The 16,551-nt window shown below is 44.3% G+C and overlaps 1 protein-coding gene across 1 annotated transcript; it reads right to left on the reverse strand.

The window, feature by feature from the left end:
- Positions 1-4,789: 4,789 nt before the first annotated feature.
- LOC115331492 (pancreatic lipase-related protein 2-like) lies at positions 4,790-14,301 on the reverse strand. The gene is made up of 6 exons (XM_042292542.1): positions 14,296-14,301; positions 14,112-14,237; positions 11,728-12,021; positions 9,564-9,816; positions 6,872-7,066; positions 4,790-5,028 (listed from the first exon to the last, which is right to left on the reverse strand). The coding sequence occupies exons 1-6, from the start codon at positions 14,299-14,301 to the stop codon at positions 4,790-4,792; spliced, it is 1,113 nt and encodes a 370-aa protein (XP_042148476.1).
- Positions 14,302-16,551: the final 2,250 nt, after the last annotated feature.

The raw sequence follows: 16,551 nt of genomic DNA on the forward strand, positions 1-16,551 counted from the left end.
CTACGGATCGAACCCGTGCCCGCTGCGTGTGAAGCGGGCGTCTTTCCACTGAACTACTGAAGGAACTCTTTCGTGCGTAGTAATGCAGGCGGTCGACTGTATGTCGGAAGTTTGCTGCCGATTTCCCTTCAGTAGATGCACTCCCGGCTTGAAGTCGGGCGGCACCACGCATAGGCCACATTCGCACCTGGTGAAGAAACCGTACGCGTGCGTATTGAACTCGAAGTCCGCACTTGGTGCTTGACGTTTGAGGGAGCGATGTCTTTAGCCACGAGAAGGGACGACGGCTCGACGACGTCTTCGTGCAATCGGCTTGTTCTGTCAAACCTGTCGTACCGGATGAATATCAGTTCTTTTGATCGGTCCAAAATTTCTCTTTCCAAGGAAGACAGAATTCGCCGGTACCGTGAACGGCAGTTCTGAAGTAGAGATCCAACGCCCGTCGTCCGCTGCCATCCGCTAGTCCCAGGATACGCGAAGCGACGCCTTGTTGAGAATTATGCAGTGAACGCACAGAATGCTTCCGGTTGTCTGTGCTACCTTTTTATTTAATCAAAGTATTTGCAGCTTTTTGGAAGTCACAAAAAATGGGTTTCACATATTTTTCTCTCTTTAATATTGAATGTGTGCCTTCAATGACCCACGACTGATTAAATTTGGTGGTCGCGTCGAAACCTTAGAAAACGGCCTTTGACCACAGAGAAAGGAGCAAGCGCGACTCAAACCGGCCAGATCTCGATCGGCGGTTTTTGGGCGGAAGGAAACCGAATTTCTAGCCTCAAATTCTGTTCTGGTGTAATTGGGCTCTCATATGTCACGTACAACTAAAAACCTCGGTGAGCATAAGTACCCTGTCAGTGTCCCTTTAAGCTCTTCCTTATTTCACGCTGTGTAACGATATTAACCCGGGAAAAAAGTTATTTCACCACACCCCTGAAGCGAAACGACATATATATTCGCTCTAAATAAACGTCTGTGAGTGTTTAGTTTTCATAATTTTAGATTGTCCTGACTGTTTCATTCCCCCCCCCCCCCGCCCCCTTTTTCAGCTGCTCCCCACCTTCCAAAAAAACTTCCTACGCCATTGCGTTTGCGATCAGTCGCGTCGAAAATGAGGTAAGCAATATGATTACCTTGTCCTTCCATTGTTGCACATTGACACTTCGTGGGAAAAAGTTACTAACGTGCCTTGCCGTCCCCTTTGTAGTTTCGACGACAGGAAGTAGAAACGTTTTCGTCCTCCTTCTCCGTCTTCTAGCAAACTAAAAAGAGAGAAGAAAAAAAACGTGCGTTTACTTTTTTTCACAACACTCGGAGAGCCAATCACCGCAACTTAGGAGTGAGCTCAGCAAATTACGATGCCGAAACATGTTTAGAACAAAAAAACGCAGTCTGAGTTGTGACATTAAGCGATGCAAAATGTCACGCTTGCAATTGCTTAAGGGCACAACTCAGACTTCGTGTTTTGCTCGAAACATATGTTTCGGCGTCGTCATTCGCTGAGCAGCCTCCGCAAGTTGCGGTGATTGGCTCTCCAAGTGTTGTGCGGGAAGGTAGAGGTCGTAGGAAGGTAGAAGGTAGAGGTCTACCTCTACCCGTATGTTCGGGTACCCCTTAACAGACGGGGAGGTGCGTCAACGAGAGGGCCAGAGAGCATGACCTTTCTGTTAGGTGGTCACCCTCGGGAAACTTTGCCGTCCATTGTGATCGGTGCCCATGTTCTCCTGCACTCAATGAAACGCAGATTTTGGGAAGATATAAAACAAGAACAGAACGAGAAATCTTCGAGGCTTTTAAAATCAGGGTGAAGGGCGATGCATGTATCGGCACTTCCTCAGACCTTTTATCAGGTAAGGAATTTAAATTCATCTCACGAGAAGTTTGATTACAAGCAAATGGTTACTTGGGTGTTTATATATATATGTTTGTTTTTCCGAATAAAAATTCAGTTGACAGTAGCGCATCGTTTCGTCTATTCCTTCTGCTGTCCTTGTTTTCTGGCGCTGTTCGAATCTAAGATGTACCAACTTGCCCAACTCCAGATTTTTCTAAAAAAGATGACATGATGGCATGCCCAGAAGGCCTGGGAGAATGTGCACAGGCCTTGTGTTGGGTAAACACCAAGGTGTGGGGGTAAAAAACGGTTCAGAGCGCTTCGCCAATAGTGACATCGCTGAATATCACGTCCTGCGGCGCACCTTAGACGCATCGTTTAACTACAATCCATATTCCCTATATGGGGACTTCACTATAAACGAACTTGGGACACGGATATGAGTGAATGGATAACAAAGAGAACTTACATAATAGCCACGGCAGTGGTCGCACCTTCTTCAAGTAGGTTGCGTTCAGAAAGGCACTGAACGTTGGGGGACACTTTCTTGGCATTTTGAGTGGTCGTCCAGCTCGCAGTTCGTTTTCTGTACTGTTCTCTCCTTATCAATGTTTGCTTACAGACAGTGTTCACGAGAGCAATTAGTGCCGGACTGACAACAAAAAGAAAAGAAGAAAAAGAAAAAACCGCGATGTTTTGCCCTAGCGGGGTCAAATATACAAAAAGCAAAACAAAAATGTGTACTTTTTTGTGTGTGTCCATTTCTCATTTTCTTCTATTTGTTTTTTTCTTGACACTCAAGCCTGCATTGTTGTCGTGGGTCGTTTCCCGGTCTGCGTTGCGCCTCAGGGTGGCATCTTTACCTCCGTAAAACCACACCTTTTGTTTGAGGATTTTTTGGGGGGAAACTCTATAGAAACAAAATGCGCCTTTGGGAAGGCGAGGGGAGAACCTTCATTGTACGGACTTAGGGCTGAAATATGAGTCACAATTGGCAAAAAAAGGGACGTTTTCAGGAGCTCAGTAAAAGTCACCATAGCTAATTGGAGCTAGCAACAGGATTTGGTTGCTCGAAAAAATTTTCACGTTTGCTCGTGCCACGCCCACGCCACTTCATACCGGAAAAACTCGGAAAATGGCAGAATGTCAAAAATATATTTAAGCTAATGAGTACAAGATACTCGGAATTGTAATTAAAATAGAGTTCAAATACTCTCTATCAAAGATATTTGCAAGATACCAATATACTTCAAAAAGTATTTAAGATACAGTATCTTGAGTGGAGTATTTGAGACAGGCACAAGCCTGGTTCAAATGGACTCGTCCAACTTGTTGAATAGCATAATAGACAGTTTCAATGGCGAATCATTACAAATTGTCGTATTCGCGGAGTTACTAAGGTCGCATCAAGAAGTTTCAGAACTGGCAACACTGAAAAATAAAAATGTCGTACAGCGGTGTCACGTAGGTGGTCCTTCCAGGCCGGTTTAACAATCAGTGCGATAGAAGATCAATTGTGAAAAGCAAAGGTGATTTCTTGGGGGCAAGTAAATTTTTGTGCTCGGGGAACCCATGAGGGTACTATGACGAACCACTGTGTGCCTATAGAACCCTGACTAAGAACCCATGCGTCGTGCTCATTATTCCAGCACTATATCACAATGTATAGATCTAACAGCATTTGGAGATTTGTCATTCGCCGCCGTAATGGGCTGTCTTAGTGTTTTGCAGGAGAGTGAACTCACAAACTTCTCGAGATTGTGCTCAGATTTGCAAAGCAGGGTATTGATAACAAAACAAGTTATGTTCTGCATAAGAAGACGTTACAAGTATATACCTCTCCCTTATAGTCACTGACGGCTTACGAAACGCTTCATGCTTCATGATTCAGTCTTTGGCGCTCTTATTCACTTGTGCCGCAATATGATTGGCTGCGGAGCTATCATGAGGTGCCTGCAGACTTGCCACGCTCGGCATTTCTTAATGACTAGGGGGGCATTCTTACCACATAATGTATGCTGTAATACGAGAAATTAGTTTATCCTGCTAAGACAGATTGAACTGTAGCGAAATCCTAACAGCAGCACATGAATTTTCACATTCAGTCATAGCAGAACACGTAAGTTATATATTGCACGCGATTGCGGGATCGCGTGGTACACTGTAACAACGCGCTTGATCTGAAAACGTTGTTTCTCTTCAAAAGTTGCAGTTAGGTGATGCACAGAATGTACAAGACGAGGATGCTACATTAAAGATCTCAGTAATAGCCTGTACCAGAACTTGAATTACATATTCGAAATAGAACTAAAGAACTATAGCCTTTCGTCAAAGAGTAACGTAATTTATTTACGCGGAAAATTTATTTTCGTATGGCTTACATACTGTCAATGGCGGAAATGTATATATCTGTGCACGAATAGGTCGTTAAATTCCGATTTGCGACGTTGGATGACGGAGACATTATAACCAATCTTTAAATACCTTAACGACATTAAGGTAAAGTTGAAGGTTTCATTAGATTAAAATAAACAGGTGCACTCATGTGGCTCACCATGGGGTGAGCGTGCCGAATATTCTCCTCAACAAAACAATCCTGTCATTCTTCACCGACCGTAATTAAGCTGTCCGCAAGAAGCCGAGTGGCTGTTGATCCACCCGGAGTGTATCTGCCACAAAATAAACGGGTAAAGGCTACTAACCATTAAGCGCTTTTCAATCATTCTCATAACGGAAATAAACCTATATCAGCTATCCTACTTTAATAATAAAATAAAAACTGCTCCTTTTTAGCAGCAGCGTAGTACATTCCCCGCTCACGTCCTCAACATGTGACCTCTATGAGCCTCTCGCTAGTGAGCAATGCCTTCGGTTGCTTGGTGCAGGTTACTGAACTGTTTATTATCTTGGTGCATCGCTGAGAAGTATACAATGGATGCACGGCAGGGTGCTCTGCTACTCCTCGGAGATGCAATAACCGGGTAGCGCTTTGGTCTTTAGCGTCTGTATCCCGCGTCCTGTGGCGTTGATGCTGTAATAGCCCATTTCTCCGTTGCCCCCCGTGCCAGTTCCGCAATTCCCTTGCTGTACCGCGGCGATTCCACCGGCGCAAGGCGTTGACGTGAAGCGACAGTCCGTGTTTGTGATTGACGCTTGGTAGTAAAAGGTTCCGTGGGTATGGCCGCAGGAAAAGTCTGAAATCGAGTACGTACAATAATTGATAACGATCGGAAAGCGTTTGTCAGAATACCGTTTGGAGCCACATATCTGTTGATCTAATTTGGTAATACATCGCTAGACGACATTTATTAATTTCCCCCAAATATTTACTAAAAATTAAAAAAAAGTCAGGTGGTTTCAACGAAAATAATAAAGTGACCACATCTATATGTAAACTTCAACTGAACGCATCTGCAGAAAAAGAGAAGATAAACTTTTAGATAGCAGTTATTATTGTTATTAAAAACGTATAAGCTCCATGTGCATTATATTGTAAACCTTAATTACCACTATAATGTTCTTTTTTTTTTTAAATAAAGGACATCCGAAAACTTATGCCACCCCAGCTAGTACAGTTCTTTCGGTTAAAATTTTGGTTTGTGTCTTTGAATGTAGGGCCTTAAAATGCCAGAAGAAGCCAAGATAACTCCGAACTTCACTTTCTTTGGCCAGAATCTGGGTACGTTGACCGTAATTCACCAAACGAGTGCCAGAGTAAGGTTTCACTGCTGATAGTTTGGCTGTCATCTGGCATCTTTGGTACTAAATCGCTAAAGGAGCGCCAGATCTTTAAGCTTTACTTCTTAGTTCGGTTTTAAAGCGCAGCTCTTTGGCGCCCGTTTCAGGGTTGAGCGTCGTCGCCGTCCGTGTCGCCGTCGCCGTCGGTGTCGGCGTAACCGCGCGCGTTGGGACGTTTCTCCGCTATAGTTAGCGGGAAAATTTTTGCGCTAAATTTAGCGGTGAAATTTTCCCGCTAACTTTAGCGGATTAAGTTTCCCCGCTAAATTTAGCGGGAAAATTTACGTCACGTGACTTCGACACCAATTCTGATGCCCCGCTAAATATAGCGGGAAAAATTACGTCACGACTTCGTGTCACGTCCCCCATGAACAAATTCAGGAGCAGGAGGGGTGGAGGTGGAAAGGAGAAAAAGGGAAGGAGTTAGGAGGGGGGGGGGAGGATCGAAGAAGAGCAGGAGCAGGGTAGAGAAGGAGAAGGAAGAGGACAGGAGGGGGGAGAGTACAGAGGAGGACGAGGGCATACCCTTCCCTTCGTACCCTTCCCTCCTCCTCCTTAACAGCTGCGCTCTATTTTCGCATTACAGAGACTTGGAAATGTCTTTCATTTTTTATGTTGCGATTTTGGGCCTAAATTACCTAACAAGTGTCAGTTATAGGCTTCTGGCACGTCGGCAATTATGTGGCGAGTTAAAGAAAAGCCATAGCAACGCCAAAATGAAAGTACTCGTGCACTAATTAAAGCCTTGGGGTAAATCCGTATTTGGCGCGAGTTAGGTCTATAGGATTGTCAAGCTTCGTTTTTCTGGCATGCTACCTCGAAGAGTAGGAATCATTTAGAAGCTCGGTCTTTCAGAGTTAGGTATAGAAGCTTGTCGTTTCCTTCGTTCTTATTCACTTGGGTTCAATATCTGGTATGCGGGAGGAAAAAATAAAATAAGACATTTTAGCCTGGAATATGCGAGAAAATATAGGTGAGACAAAGCAAGAATGTGTGACAATCATGCATGTTTCGTGAATACCTTCCAGCGGCGTGGAGACATGAAAGAGATGTTTTGAAGCTTGCCAAAGGTAATGACATTCAAGATGGCTGCACCCTCGAGAAAAAGGTGTATATACGTACTGCGATTGTGGATATTTGATAGCTTTCTCTTTACTTTCCAAATTGGCAACCTTCTCTCGTACTCGTAGTCTTTTCTCGTTTCAGCATGTGAGCACATGGAGTTAAACGCGAACAATGGTATTTGCAATAATATTTCTAGCCCTTGTTTGCTTGAGTTAATAAATAGCGCTCGCTTACTCGGCAACAAACAGCCTGGCTGCCTCTTGGCGTTGTTGGGGTAGAAGTCGACATGTCCGATTGGTTGAAACATGCCGATCTCTCTGACGGGGAACATATCGCCTCCGGTGGTGTGAATGGCGTCAACAAACTTTGCGTCCTTGTACGATACGAAAACCCCGGTGTCTTCGAACAGAGGTGCCGCGGCCTCATTGGCTGCCGAAGGAAAGAGAACACAATATTATAATCAGATTTCTTATCCAGAAACACGCATAGTATTATTGCGATACAATAGCTACATTTGTCACTACTGAATATGCCTGATGTTGCAGGGATATAATTGTTGGCATGAAGCCACAGCTAAAGGGGGCGAAAAGTCCCCACAAAATGTTGAAACACTCTTGCGTTAGAAAGGAAACTGTAACTAAGCTTGCACAAGAAATATTGACGAAGAAATGTGAAAACAAACATCCTCTGTTTAACGTATCTGACTGTTTATGTAGAATGTATACAATAAAATAACAAAATAAACTGCATGGTATAGTGAAAGACGACCACAATGCATAATGCGACTTTTTGAAAAATACCCTCGTGGCGTAAGGGCGATCATACTGCAAGGCGCCCTAGATTGCAGTGATACAGCAAATTCAGCTCAAAATGTTGACGAGTGTTGTTTTCATCACACAGCTTAGCCGGAGGAACAATATAAATCAACACTGGCTCCATCAGTAAATATGTTATCGTCAGCAACGTGTATACCGTAAATGAAACATACAAGCTGTCAGAGACCACTCTCACCAGCGCACAACAGTTGGAAGAGGAGCTGGGAAAGAGGACGCTAACATGGCGCGTGTCATTTCTAAAAGGTTCTAGTTTTTGAACATTGTTTCTTTTCTCAAGGTTCGTCTCGCTGCAACTGGACCACTATAATTCCCAACCAACCGAAGCAATTGAAACGTGATAATGCCAATGGAATTTGCCTGTCAGATCTGCGACCAAACCACCGTTTTGCGGGGGACTGGCTCTCAGCAAATTCGAAGGGCACGGTGAATGCAAAAATCACACGGGCACGTATCCGAAACTTGTAAAAGGGCGAGCAGTTTCTCGCTGTGCAGGAAACCTAACATGCTTCTCCGCGATTAACACTAATGATGAAGTCAACGCGGGGTCCGTGGAGCCAGAAGTGATAAGTAGGACACTTCTTGAGAGTTCTTGACGTCACACAATAGCCTGTCGGAGGTGAAGCAGAGCAGGACAAGCCCTCTCGCGAGGCTCTCTGCTCGCCATGATTAGTATGTTCATTTTCCCCACTTCTTTCCAGCGTTAGCTCTGCTAAAATGGAAACAGTGCAGGGCTTAGTGAATTGACGTTGTGTCGCTTTTCTTAACCTGCAACAGTTCACAGACGGTAACATGGGAGGCCCCATCAAGGCACCAGTTGCGACTGGCCCTCTGCATAATATACATGCGAAAAACATTGAGCTTTCAAATTTTTTTCTATAACTAGAGCCGCTAATATATATCTTATGCAACTTTCTAGAATGGAAAGTTGGGCGAGTTGGTATGAATTCATTTTGAAAAACAGCGCGAATATCACACGGACAAGAAGGAGGAACACACAGGACGAGGCGCTGACTATCAACTGTCTATTCAGAACATATACATAGAAATTCACGCGAGGTCGGCTTCTTCTTTTTCCTCTTCCAGTCATTTGCCATTCAGCACGCACCATTGTAAATCATATCACATTAAAACACACGAGTACATTAAAACACACCAGATTGAAGATCCAAGAAAGAAGAAAAGAGGAAGACGCGATGACTTATACCTGTGCTGGTGTGTTTTAATGTACTCGTGTGTTTTAATTTGATATGATTTACAATGGTGCGTGCTGAAGGCAAATGACTGGAAGAGGAAAAAGAAGCCGACCTCGCGTGAATTTTTATGTATGTGTTCTGAATAGACAGTTGATAGTCAGCGCCTCGTCCTGTGTGTTCCTCCTTCTTGTCCGTGTGATATTCGCGCTGTTTTTCAAAATGAATCTTATGCAACACTGCAGTTTAATTTTTTTTTTACCCAAATTGACCCATTACGGGCCGCAAGAGCTCGTTGAGCGTGAATTCTATGTTTAACGGCAATAATAATAATAATAGCCTTATTCACCATGTAACCACGGTTGGAGCTGAAGAAAAAAAGCTGTCAGCTTAACCATTTGTGCCTCGTTCCCTTACAAATAAACTGTAGTAGCAAAACAAAAAAAAACAAAAAAAAGAACACGACAATTTATATAATGCTAAATAGTACTGTACTCCCCCCCCCCCCCCCAAAAAAAAAAAAAAAAGTAAAATGCGGCAATGCCATTTGGTTACATTATAATAGAGTAACTTCGAACATAACGAGAGTAGCACAGAAATTAGATTGAAAAAGCATATTCATGTGGTTTTGTACATTGTACATAGTTCACTCACTTATTGTTCATGCTTAACTAAACCCAGAAGTAAACTGCTATTAATGAATTGTGACTTTCATGCACTTCGTTTCTCGTGGCGAACAGTATCTAAAGGAACACAATTTATAAATGCAAGTAGTAAATTAGCGTCGCAATATTTAATAGAGATTACTTGGGAATGGCACACTTCTACACTGGTAAAAAAAAACTGTTGTTGATATTTATCCATCCATCGAAGCAGAGTCCCAACCAAACGCCGACTGACCTGAAATTCTTCCTATGATCTTCCCAGTGCATTTCTTCAAGTGCTTTGCAAAAAACCCAGGGACTTGAGCTCCTAAACTGTCGCCGATGACATGTAAATCCAAAGCATTCACTGTGTCCGGGAAAACGCTCATGAGGTTTTGTACGAGCACAGACATCTGTCTCCCCACAAGGGCAGTGTCTCCAGCTGATTGGATGTAGTTTATGTTAAAAGCGCCGCCATTCCACTTGACGAGAATCACATTAACGTCTTCCTGAAACGGTGCGAAACAAAAACAAAAAAACTTAATTCTAAGGGCAATTTTCGCTAATTGAAAAAATAAAGATGGTATAAGTCATGATTGCTCGATAAAGAACTACTCGCTATGCCGAAGGCTAACTCGCCATACTCAACATGAACCACAAGAGGCACTTTTATGCACCATATCAATGTTACGAATCTATAGTCTATTGTGCGATCTCCATAGCCCATGACAGTCGCATAATCGTCGTTTTGTAAAGCGAGATAAGCACGCGCCATACGCACGAACACTGAAAATGACACCGGCCAGAAGCCCTTTTTGGAAATGGCTATACACCGGACGAAATGTGAGCACTGAAGAAAGTAAAAATATATATAGAGTGTGTCGATGAGGTCTGGTCGCGAGATAAATTCATCTCCCTGGCGCCACGGTGTGGTTTTGGCGCTTCAAGCGCATTTAAGGCACTTTCGATATACAGCTAAAAAGAAAATTAAAAACAAAAAAAAACAGAGGTAGGACAAGCATATGGCTTAAGTAAACACTCAACTGTACCCTTGCATGGACCTCCGGTGTTTGAGAGCTCAGGAATATCTGTAGCTGTATCAAAAAGTCATATAAATCTCCCCGCACCTTCAGCTGCCTATGTGCCTAAGCTCCCTGTGTAATGAAAAAGGGGTTGTTTCTGCGGTGCTTCGATGCTTCTGTGAAGGCAATATTTGGCGGAAGAAATTGAGACGAATCACGTTTTATCACTCATACAAATGTAATATTACGTGAGGAGGCACTTGCCACTTGAGTGCAAGACATCGACTAATGTGCCCAGGAGAACTCGTCTCAAACCATCGTGACAATCACATTGCGTGGTGATTATTGTCACGCGAACTCGCCTGCACAACCCTTCTGTTTTGTATCAAAGATAAGTAGCAGAAACTGGCATGTCATGTTAAAACCCACGGCGACTACTGAATTTAATATGCAGCGTACACGCCGCAGCTTCTATTCTCGGGTTTGCCCTAGAACTCGCGCGAGGTTTTCGCGTTTACCAATGCTCGTTCGTCACGTTAACTTCATAAAAATTCTGCAAACTGAAAAGTAAAAAATATAGGAGAGAAAAATAACCTAGACCCAGACAGACCGCCAAAACAACATATTCAAAAAGCCGTGTTAGTGTCACAGTCTGTGACGACGTGTTTGTTAATTACACCACTGCACATGCGGGACTCTGCAAGGGGAGCACTCGTTTCTTTGTAAACATGATTTTAACTGCTCGAGGTCACATGCTCTTGTCTCAAGGAACGGGAAAAAATGCACGATAAAACGCCAGTCTATTTGAACATGATGAAAATTATTTTCATCATTATTGTCCAGCTCGCTTGCCCCTTTGCATTTAATTGCATTATAATTATAATCTATTTGAACGTTTTAATATATTGCATTTGTTGGTCTGCTTGACTAAAACAGACGCCGTCTCCTTTCCAAGTGTTTCATGTCTATCCTCTGTGAACGGGCGAGTCATCTCGGCTTCTGACTGGACGTGACCTGGCCAGGTTTTGTTCTGGGTGAGCGTTATCAACCAGTAAGAAATATTTCATTTTGTTTTCGCTAATTCACGACTGGTCGCCATATTGAGAGACTTTGATATAACCTACAGACGTAAGGTGAGAAGGATATCGCCACGACATATGTGCTTTACGTGTGATACTTCACACGTAGATGCCCATTTTTCTAAGGCTAAGAAACGATCGAGGTTTGTTTTAAAAATAAGCACTATTGTCACATTTTTTTTTTGTAAATTAGCGTACAATTTAAGTGTACCTTCGATCATTCTGCCGCGGGGCTTCATTGCTAGCAAACTATTCTACAGGGTTAAAGACGCTGTTCAAATGTATTCATCAGACTCCCTAAACACGAATGCATGCCCACCTTTTCCAGCAGCGCTTTTATCGTCGGCAGGCGTACGAAGGCTGGGTCCAGCCAACCAGGTACCATAAATTTAAGGGGTTTTCTTTCTTTAAATTGGTTCAAGTCCTTGTTCACCGATCCAGGCTTGTAATCCAGTAGAACCGCATCTTGGGTGTTGCTTCGGGAGTATAACTCGAACTGCGTGTTCACTGACGTCGGGCTGCTCGGGAAGGACACGGGCACAGTCAGTCCGTCGGTGGCCGAAAAACATCCGAGGTAGTCGTAACACACCCGATCGCCACTGCTGTCGACAATCTGAAAGTACCAAACATCATTTGTGTTATCTAAAACATTTACTTTGGTGACAGCGATAGACGGTAAGTGGGCTAATGGCAAAGTTCGTATGGAGAAGCAGAAACAAGCGTGTGTAGTTGCGAAGAAATTAAAGATTATAACAATAAGTTTAGCTCTTTTTCCGTACTATTGTGACACAGGTAACGATAACAAAAGACGTACTGTTCGTTGGTTTGCGGTGATGTTGCACGAAGAACCTGACACGTAATTTCTGCCTCGACGGCGCGAACATCATCGTGCGTAGTGTCTTTGAAAGAAAGCCCCGCCAAAGCTAATGCTCCATCGGGAGAGGAACGCGAAGTTCGCGTCTCTCGAAGTTTGCAAGCTCAAGGTTTGACTCTGCTAATGATTCGGGACTACGTGCTTGCGTGCTTGTTCTCTTCCCCCTCGCGTCCTGCACAAACTCCCGCCACACGTGCCAGCACGCTCTTTCGACACATTTTTTAAGACAAATCGAAAGTTTTAGTAGACCATACGCAGCGGAGAACGGACCTAACGGGCATCTGCTCAGTCGATGCTTCGAAGTGGCGGCAAGAGCTCCCGCTCACAAAGCGTAGCTCTAGAATATGGTCTACTAAGAGCCTCTGAAGACACATCCACGCAGTACCGTTTTCCTACGTTTGTCTACATTATAAACAATTACGTCGAGTTGAGGCTGCTTCACACTAAGTTCACACAGCCCCGTTTTCTTAAGTTACGTGACTTTACGAAAGCTTACGTCTACTTACGCCACAGGCACCGGTAAATCTGTGCTTCATATAAAGCGTGTCTACCAGTTCAAGGAGGTAGCCTGGAACGCGACATTCGAGGCACGAATGTTTCGGTGACTTGTGCGTAAAATAACAAAACGTAAGAAAACGGTGCTCTGTGAACTAAAATAACTGGATCGTGGGAAAGTAGTACCAAGCTCCAAGAAAGGTCGCCTTTTTGGTTCATGAAATAAGCAATCTTTCCTTGACCACTCCATTCTTCGTGAGCCGACCTAAATTCGCTGGTGTTTGCTAGCTTTAAAGAGACGTTATAGAGCGTACATATTCGTATGGCCACCAGATGCTGCGTATAGAACCGTAAATCGCTAGGCGAAAGCGATATGACGCATTCTGCGTTATAAGGTATGTCTCAAGATATTTTTTGTCATTCGTTATATCATGGCGCCTGGAACGCGTCTTCGACTGGCGCGTTTAGTCTCATATATTAGGCCCACACATCAAAAATGAGGCCCCGAGGCGGCAACAAATGGCGTTACAAAAGCCTGCGTGTTACAAAAGCCTGCGTTACTGAGCCTTGATTGTAGAGAGGCTCCAACTCAAACCGTAAGGGGGAGCGTTTGCAATTTAATGGCGGACGCCACCAGCTATTCCTGCTGATTGGTCGTAAGTGCCCACGCGGTGCGTTGTCGGGTGGCACGAAGAAAACAACGCCAAAAGGCTAAGACGTTTGCAGACGACCAATGCGTTCATCACCTCCTTGCAGCTCGTATTGAAAATGCTACTCGTAAACCACGTGACCTCGATAGAGAAGTTGGAAGCTCCCTGTAATCCTCGCACTCTATATGTCACGTTGTCGGACGTCGCGATCCTGGCGGTTGCTGCGAGGAGCCCCGCTAAAAGCGCGAGCCAACGCGAGTGGCGCTGTCATCGCCGCGTTCCAACTCCTGGCTGTCGAAGCTTCCGTCGACAGCCAAAGGTGGTGAGCGACCGGCAGCGGAACAGGCGTCTGCCACATCCATCACCACTGCTGTGACACCGCCAGGGATCGCTGCCGGTGCAAACGTACGACACTTTTATGACGTCATAAGGCGGAAACCGAGCTACTACTCTTTAGGATGCGCTGAACATACCGGTCGGAGACGACTTCTGTGCACCATATTCTTATGTACGTCGTATTCGATTCATATAAATTACTGTCCTCCCGAAAAAAATGACATATAAAAAACTAACACGAAAAAGCTTCAAAATGGAAGTCGCCTGAACGGTTTCTGACCAATCGTTGGTCGTCTTTCTGACTCTTTCGACGCAATCTCGCTTTGAAATAAATGTGACGTTTCCAACCTTCGGGAGAATCTTGTCCCAAATGCCTCCGGGGAGGAGCGTTCTTAGGGCTCCGGAGATGGCGGCGGCAAAGCGGGCGGCTTTTCCTTCGGGAGTTTCTCCAGACCCACACATAACTCCCGGGCCCTGTGAAAGCAGCAAATCGTGGGATTAACGGCACTCGCTACGAATAGGTAATCTCGACCTCCATTTTACCAGTTAGTGTGGTTGCAGGGTGTACGATTTTTGTGCGAGTCTCAGTGAGCTCAAGTGATTGGTTCGGGAAACAAGAAAGAAATATGCTATTTTGTACATCTCGTGGGGCACGAGATACTGTCCAAACGCGTCTACGACTCTGCAAAAGATTACGATGGAGCGCTATACCGACAAATTCGAGAGATAACTCGACAAGGAATGGGCACATGCTACTGCCAATACCGCTGGCCAAAGTTGGCGGGTGCAAAAAAATCTGGCGCGTGCTAATAAAAAAAAACAAAAAACAGTGATGTGAAAACAAATTTTATGCGTGCTCATTCCGCCACTGACGGTTTCCTTGCAATCAACGTAAAAATGAAAGACTCTACAATTCCCTGTAATGCCGAACTAGAGCGCAACTTTTGAGGAGGAGGTGGGAAGTGTACAGAGAGGAGGGTATGCCCCTCCACCTCCATACCCTCTCCCCCTTCCTCCTCCTCTCCTTCTCCTCCTCCCCTCCTCCTCCTTCCTCTCCCCTCCTCCATCCTCCTCCTCTCATTCTCCTCTTCTCCTACCTCTCCTTCTCCTCCCTCTCCTTCCTTCTCCCTCCCTCCCTCCTCCCTCGTGACGTTACTCGTCACCCTAGTGACCCTCGTGACGTCACTCGTGAAGGCCTCGTGAAGGCTGTGACCTTCACTGTGAAGGTCGTGACCTTTGTCATGACCTTCACCTGTCACCTTCATGACGTCACTCGTGACGTCACAGTGACGTCACGTGTGACGTCATTATGGGAAACGGCTTATAATGCAACGCGCGGTTACGCTGATGGCGATGGCGACGCCACTCCAGTCGGAAACGGGCGCCTGAGAGCTGCGCTCTAAAATGGCTATACTCCGTTTTAGCGTAATCTGAGAAAGGGTGAAGGATACCGCCCCCGTGAACAACTCAAAGGTACGGAGTGAAGCGTGTGACAGCTCTCAGAGGGTACGAAGGAGTAGGAGGGGAATACCATCCTCTCCCATACCCTGCCCTCCTCCTCCCCTTAGAGCTGCGCTCTAATCGGCATTACAGGGAATTGTAAATGTGTTTCATTTTTTCTTCAGACCAAAGTAAGTATTCCTTGATAATTTTACTGCAAACTTCCACCATCTGCTTGCACCTCCGTAGTAATTTGCAGCGCGATACGTTTTTGAAATTAAATTTTGAGGGCCGTCCAACTTGCTTTAAAAGCGTTAATCTACATGCTATAGGTCCGAATAAAATATCAGTAACCAAATCACAATGCTATGCTGATGAGCTCTTGCTCAAAGTTGTTGAAATAGCACTCATGTAACAATCGAATCAGAGGAAAAGTTGAAAACTAGAACTCATATGTCTACGTATGTATAATAACTGTGTCATGATCTCTACGGCAAATCGGTCTGGTGGTCAGATTAGGTCGTTGTTTTGCTCACGAAATAATTAGGTTTGATTTTTTTTATAATTCATTTGTGGACTTCAAAGTGTTATTTTGGTTGGTAATAATACACTCATTAGCCTGAATACAACATTAACATACGTAAAGCGGGGTTTAGACTAAAATTATAAAACTTTCGGAAGTCATCAGCCACAATGCACGTCCTGATCGTGTAATTCACGAGGAGCACATTTTGGTTGAAATGTTAGGTCGGTGTACATTTGAACTTTTTTGTTGGCCGTGTTAGGTTTTAATAACAAAAGTAATTTAATTGTTCACTCAGCAACCTTGTAAAGCAGCACTTCATTGAAATTTTAAGCGTAAGCTCTCCAGCTGCTTGTAGATGCTTTCAACAAATGCAACGTAAACTTGGAACTGTACTTATTTTGTTTCAAGTACTCTTCGAAGCTTCTCTCCAGATGAATATGAATGAATATGAATCTTCTTGTTTATTTGACGTTCGTGTCGTTTAAAACATTTTTTTGTCATCGAGTAAGAGTTGAAGTGTGTTTTTTAGTTATTCTTAAAATGTTCGAAAACTATCTTACGAATAAAATAAACGTACCACTGGAAGACATCCGTCCAAATTGTCCGCTTGTGCGGTTCTTGCACCAGTGTAGAGAAGAGTTGCTCCCAATAGAAGCGCGGCTGTGGCGATTGTAAAATAATTTCACAAGCTTGATCATGCTGACAAAGATCGGGAAGCAGAGAATGCCTTACAAATGAGCTGGGCACGTGGTGTGTTCGAAGTCACTAGACGTCATGGTATCACATAAAGTTCCACGTCACGTGACCTAAATAACTGACCTA

Source organism: Ixodes scapularis, unplaced genomic scaffold (genome assembly GCF_016920785.2).
Source record: "Ixodes scapularis isolate PalLabHiFi unplaced genomic scaffold, ASM1692078v2 PGA_scaffold3__209_contigs__length_174095766, whole genome shotgun sequence".
NCBI lineage: Eukaryota > Metazoa > Arthropoda > Arachnida > Ixodida > Ixodidae > Ixodes > Ixodes scapularis.

What these genes read in the sequence shown, in the direction of transcription:
- LOC115331492 (XM_042292542.1), bottom strand. An exon ending in GATCATAGGAAGAATTTCAG is followed by an intron (nt 7,067 to 9,563) that starts GTCAGTCGGCGT and finishes TTCCTTCGGCAG; the next exon opens with CCAATGAGGCCGCGGCACCT. An exon ending in GCCAGGCTGTTTGTTGCCGA is followed by an intron (nt 5,029 to 6,871) that starts GTAAGCGAGCGC and finishes ACTCGATTTCAG; the next exon opens with ACTTTTCCTGCGGCCATACC.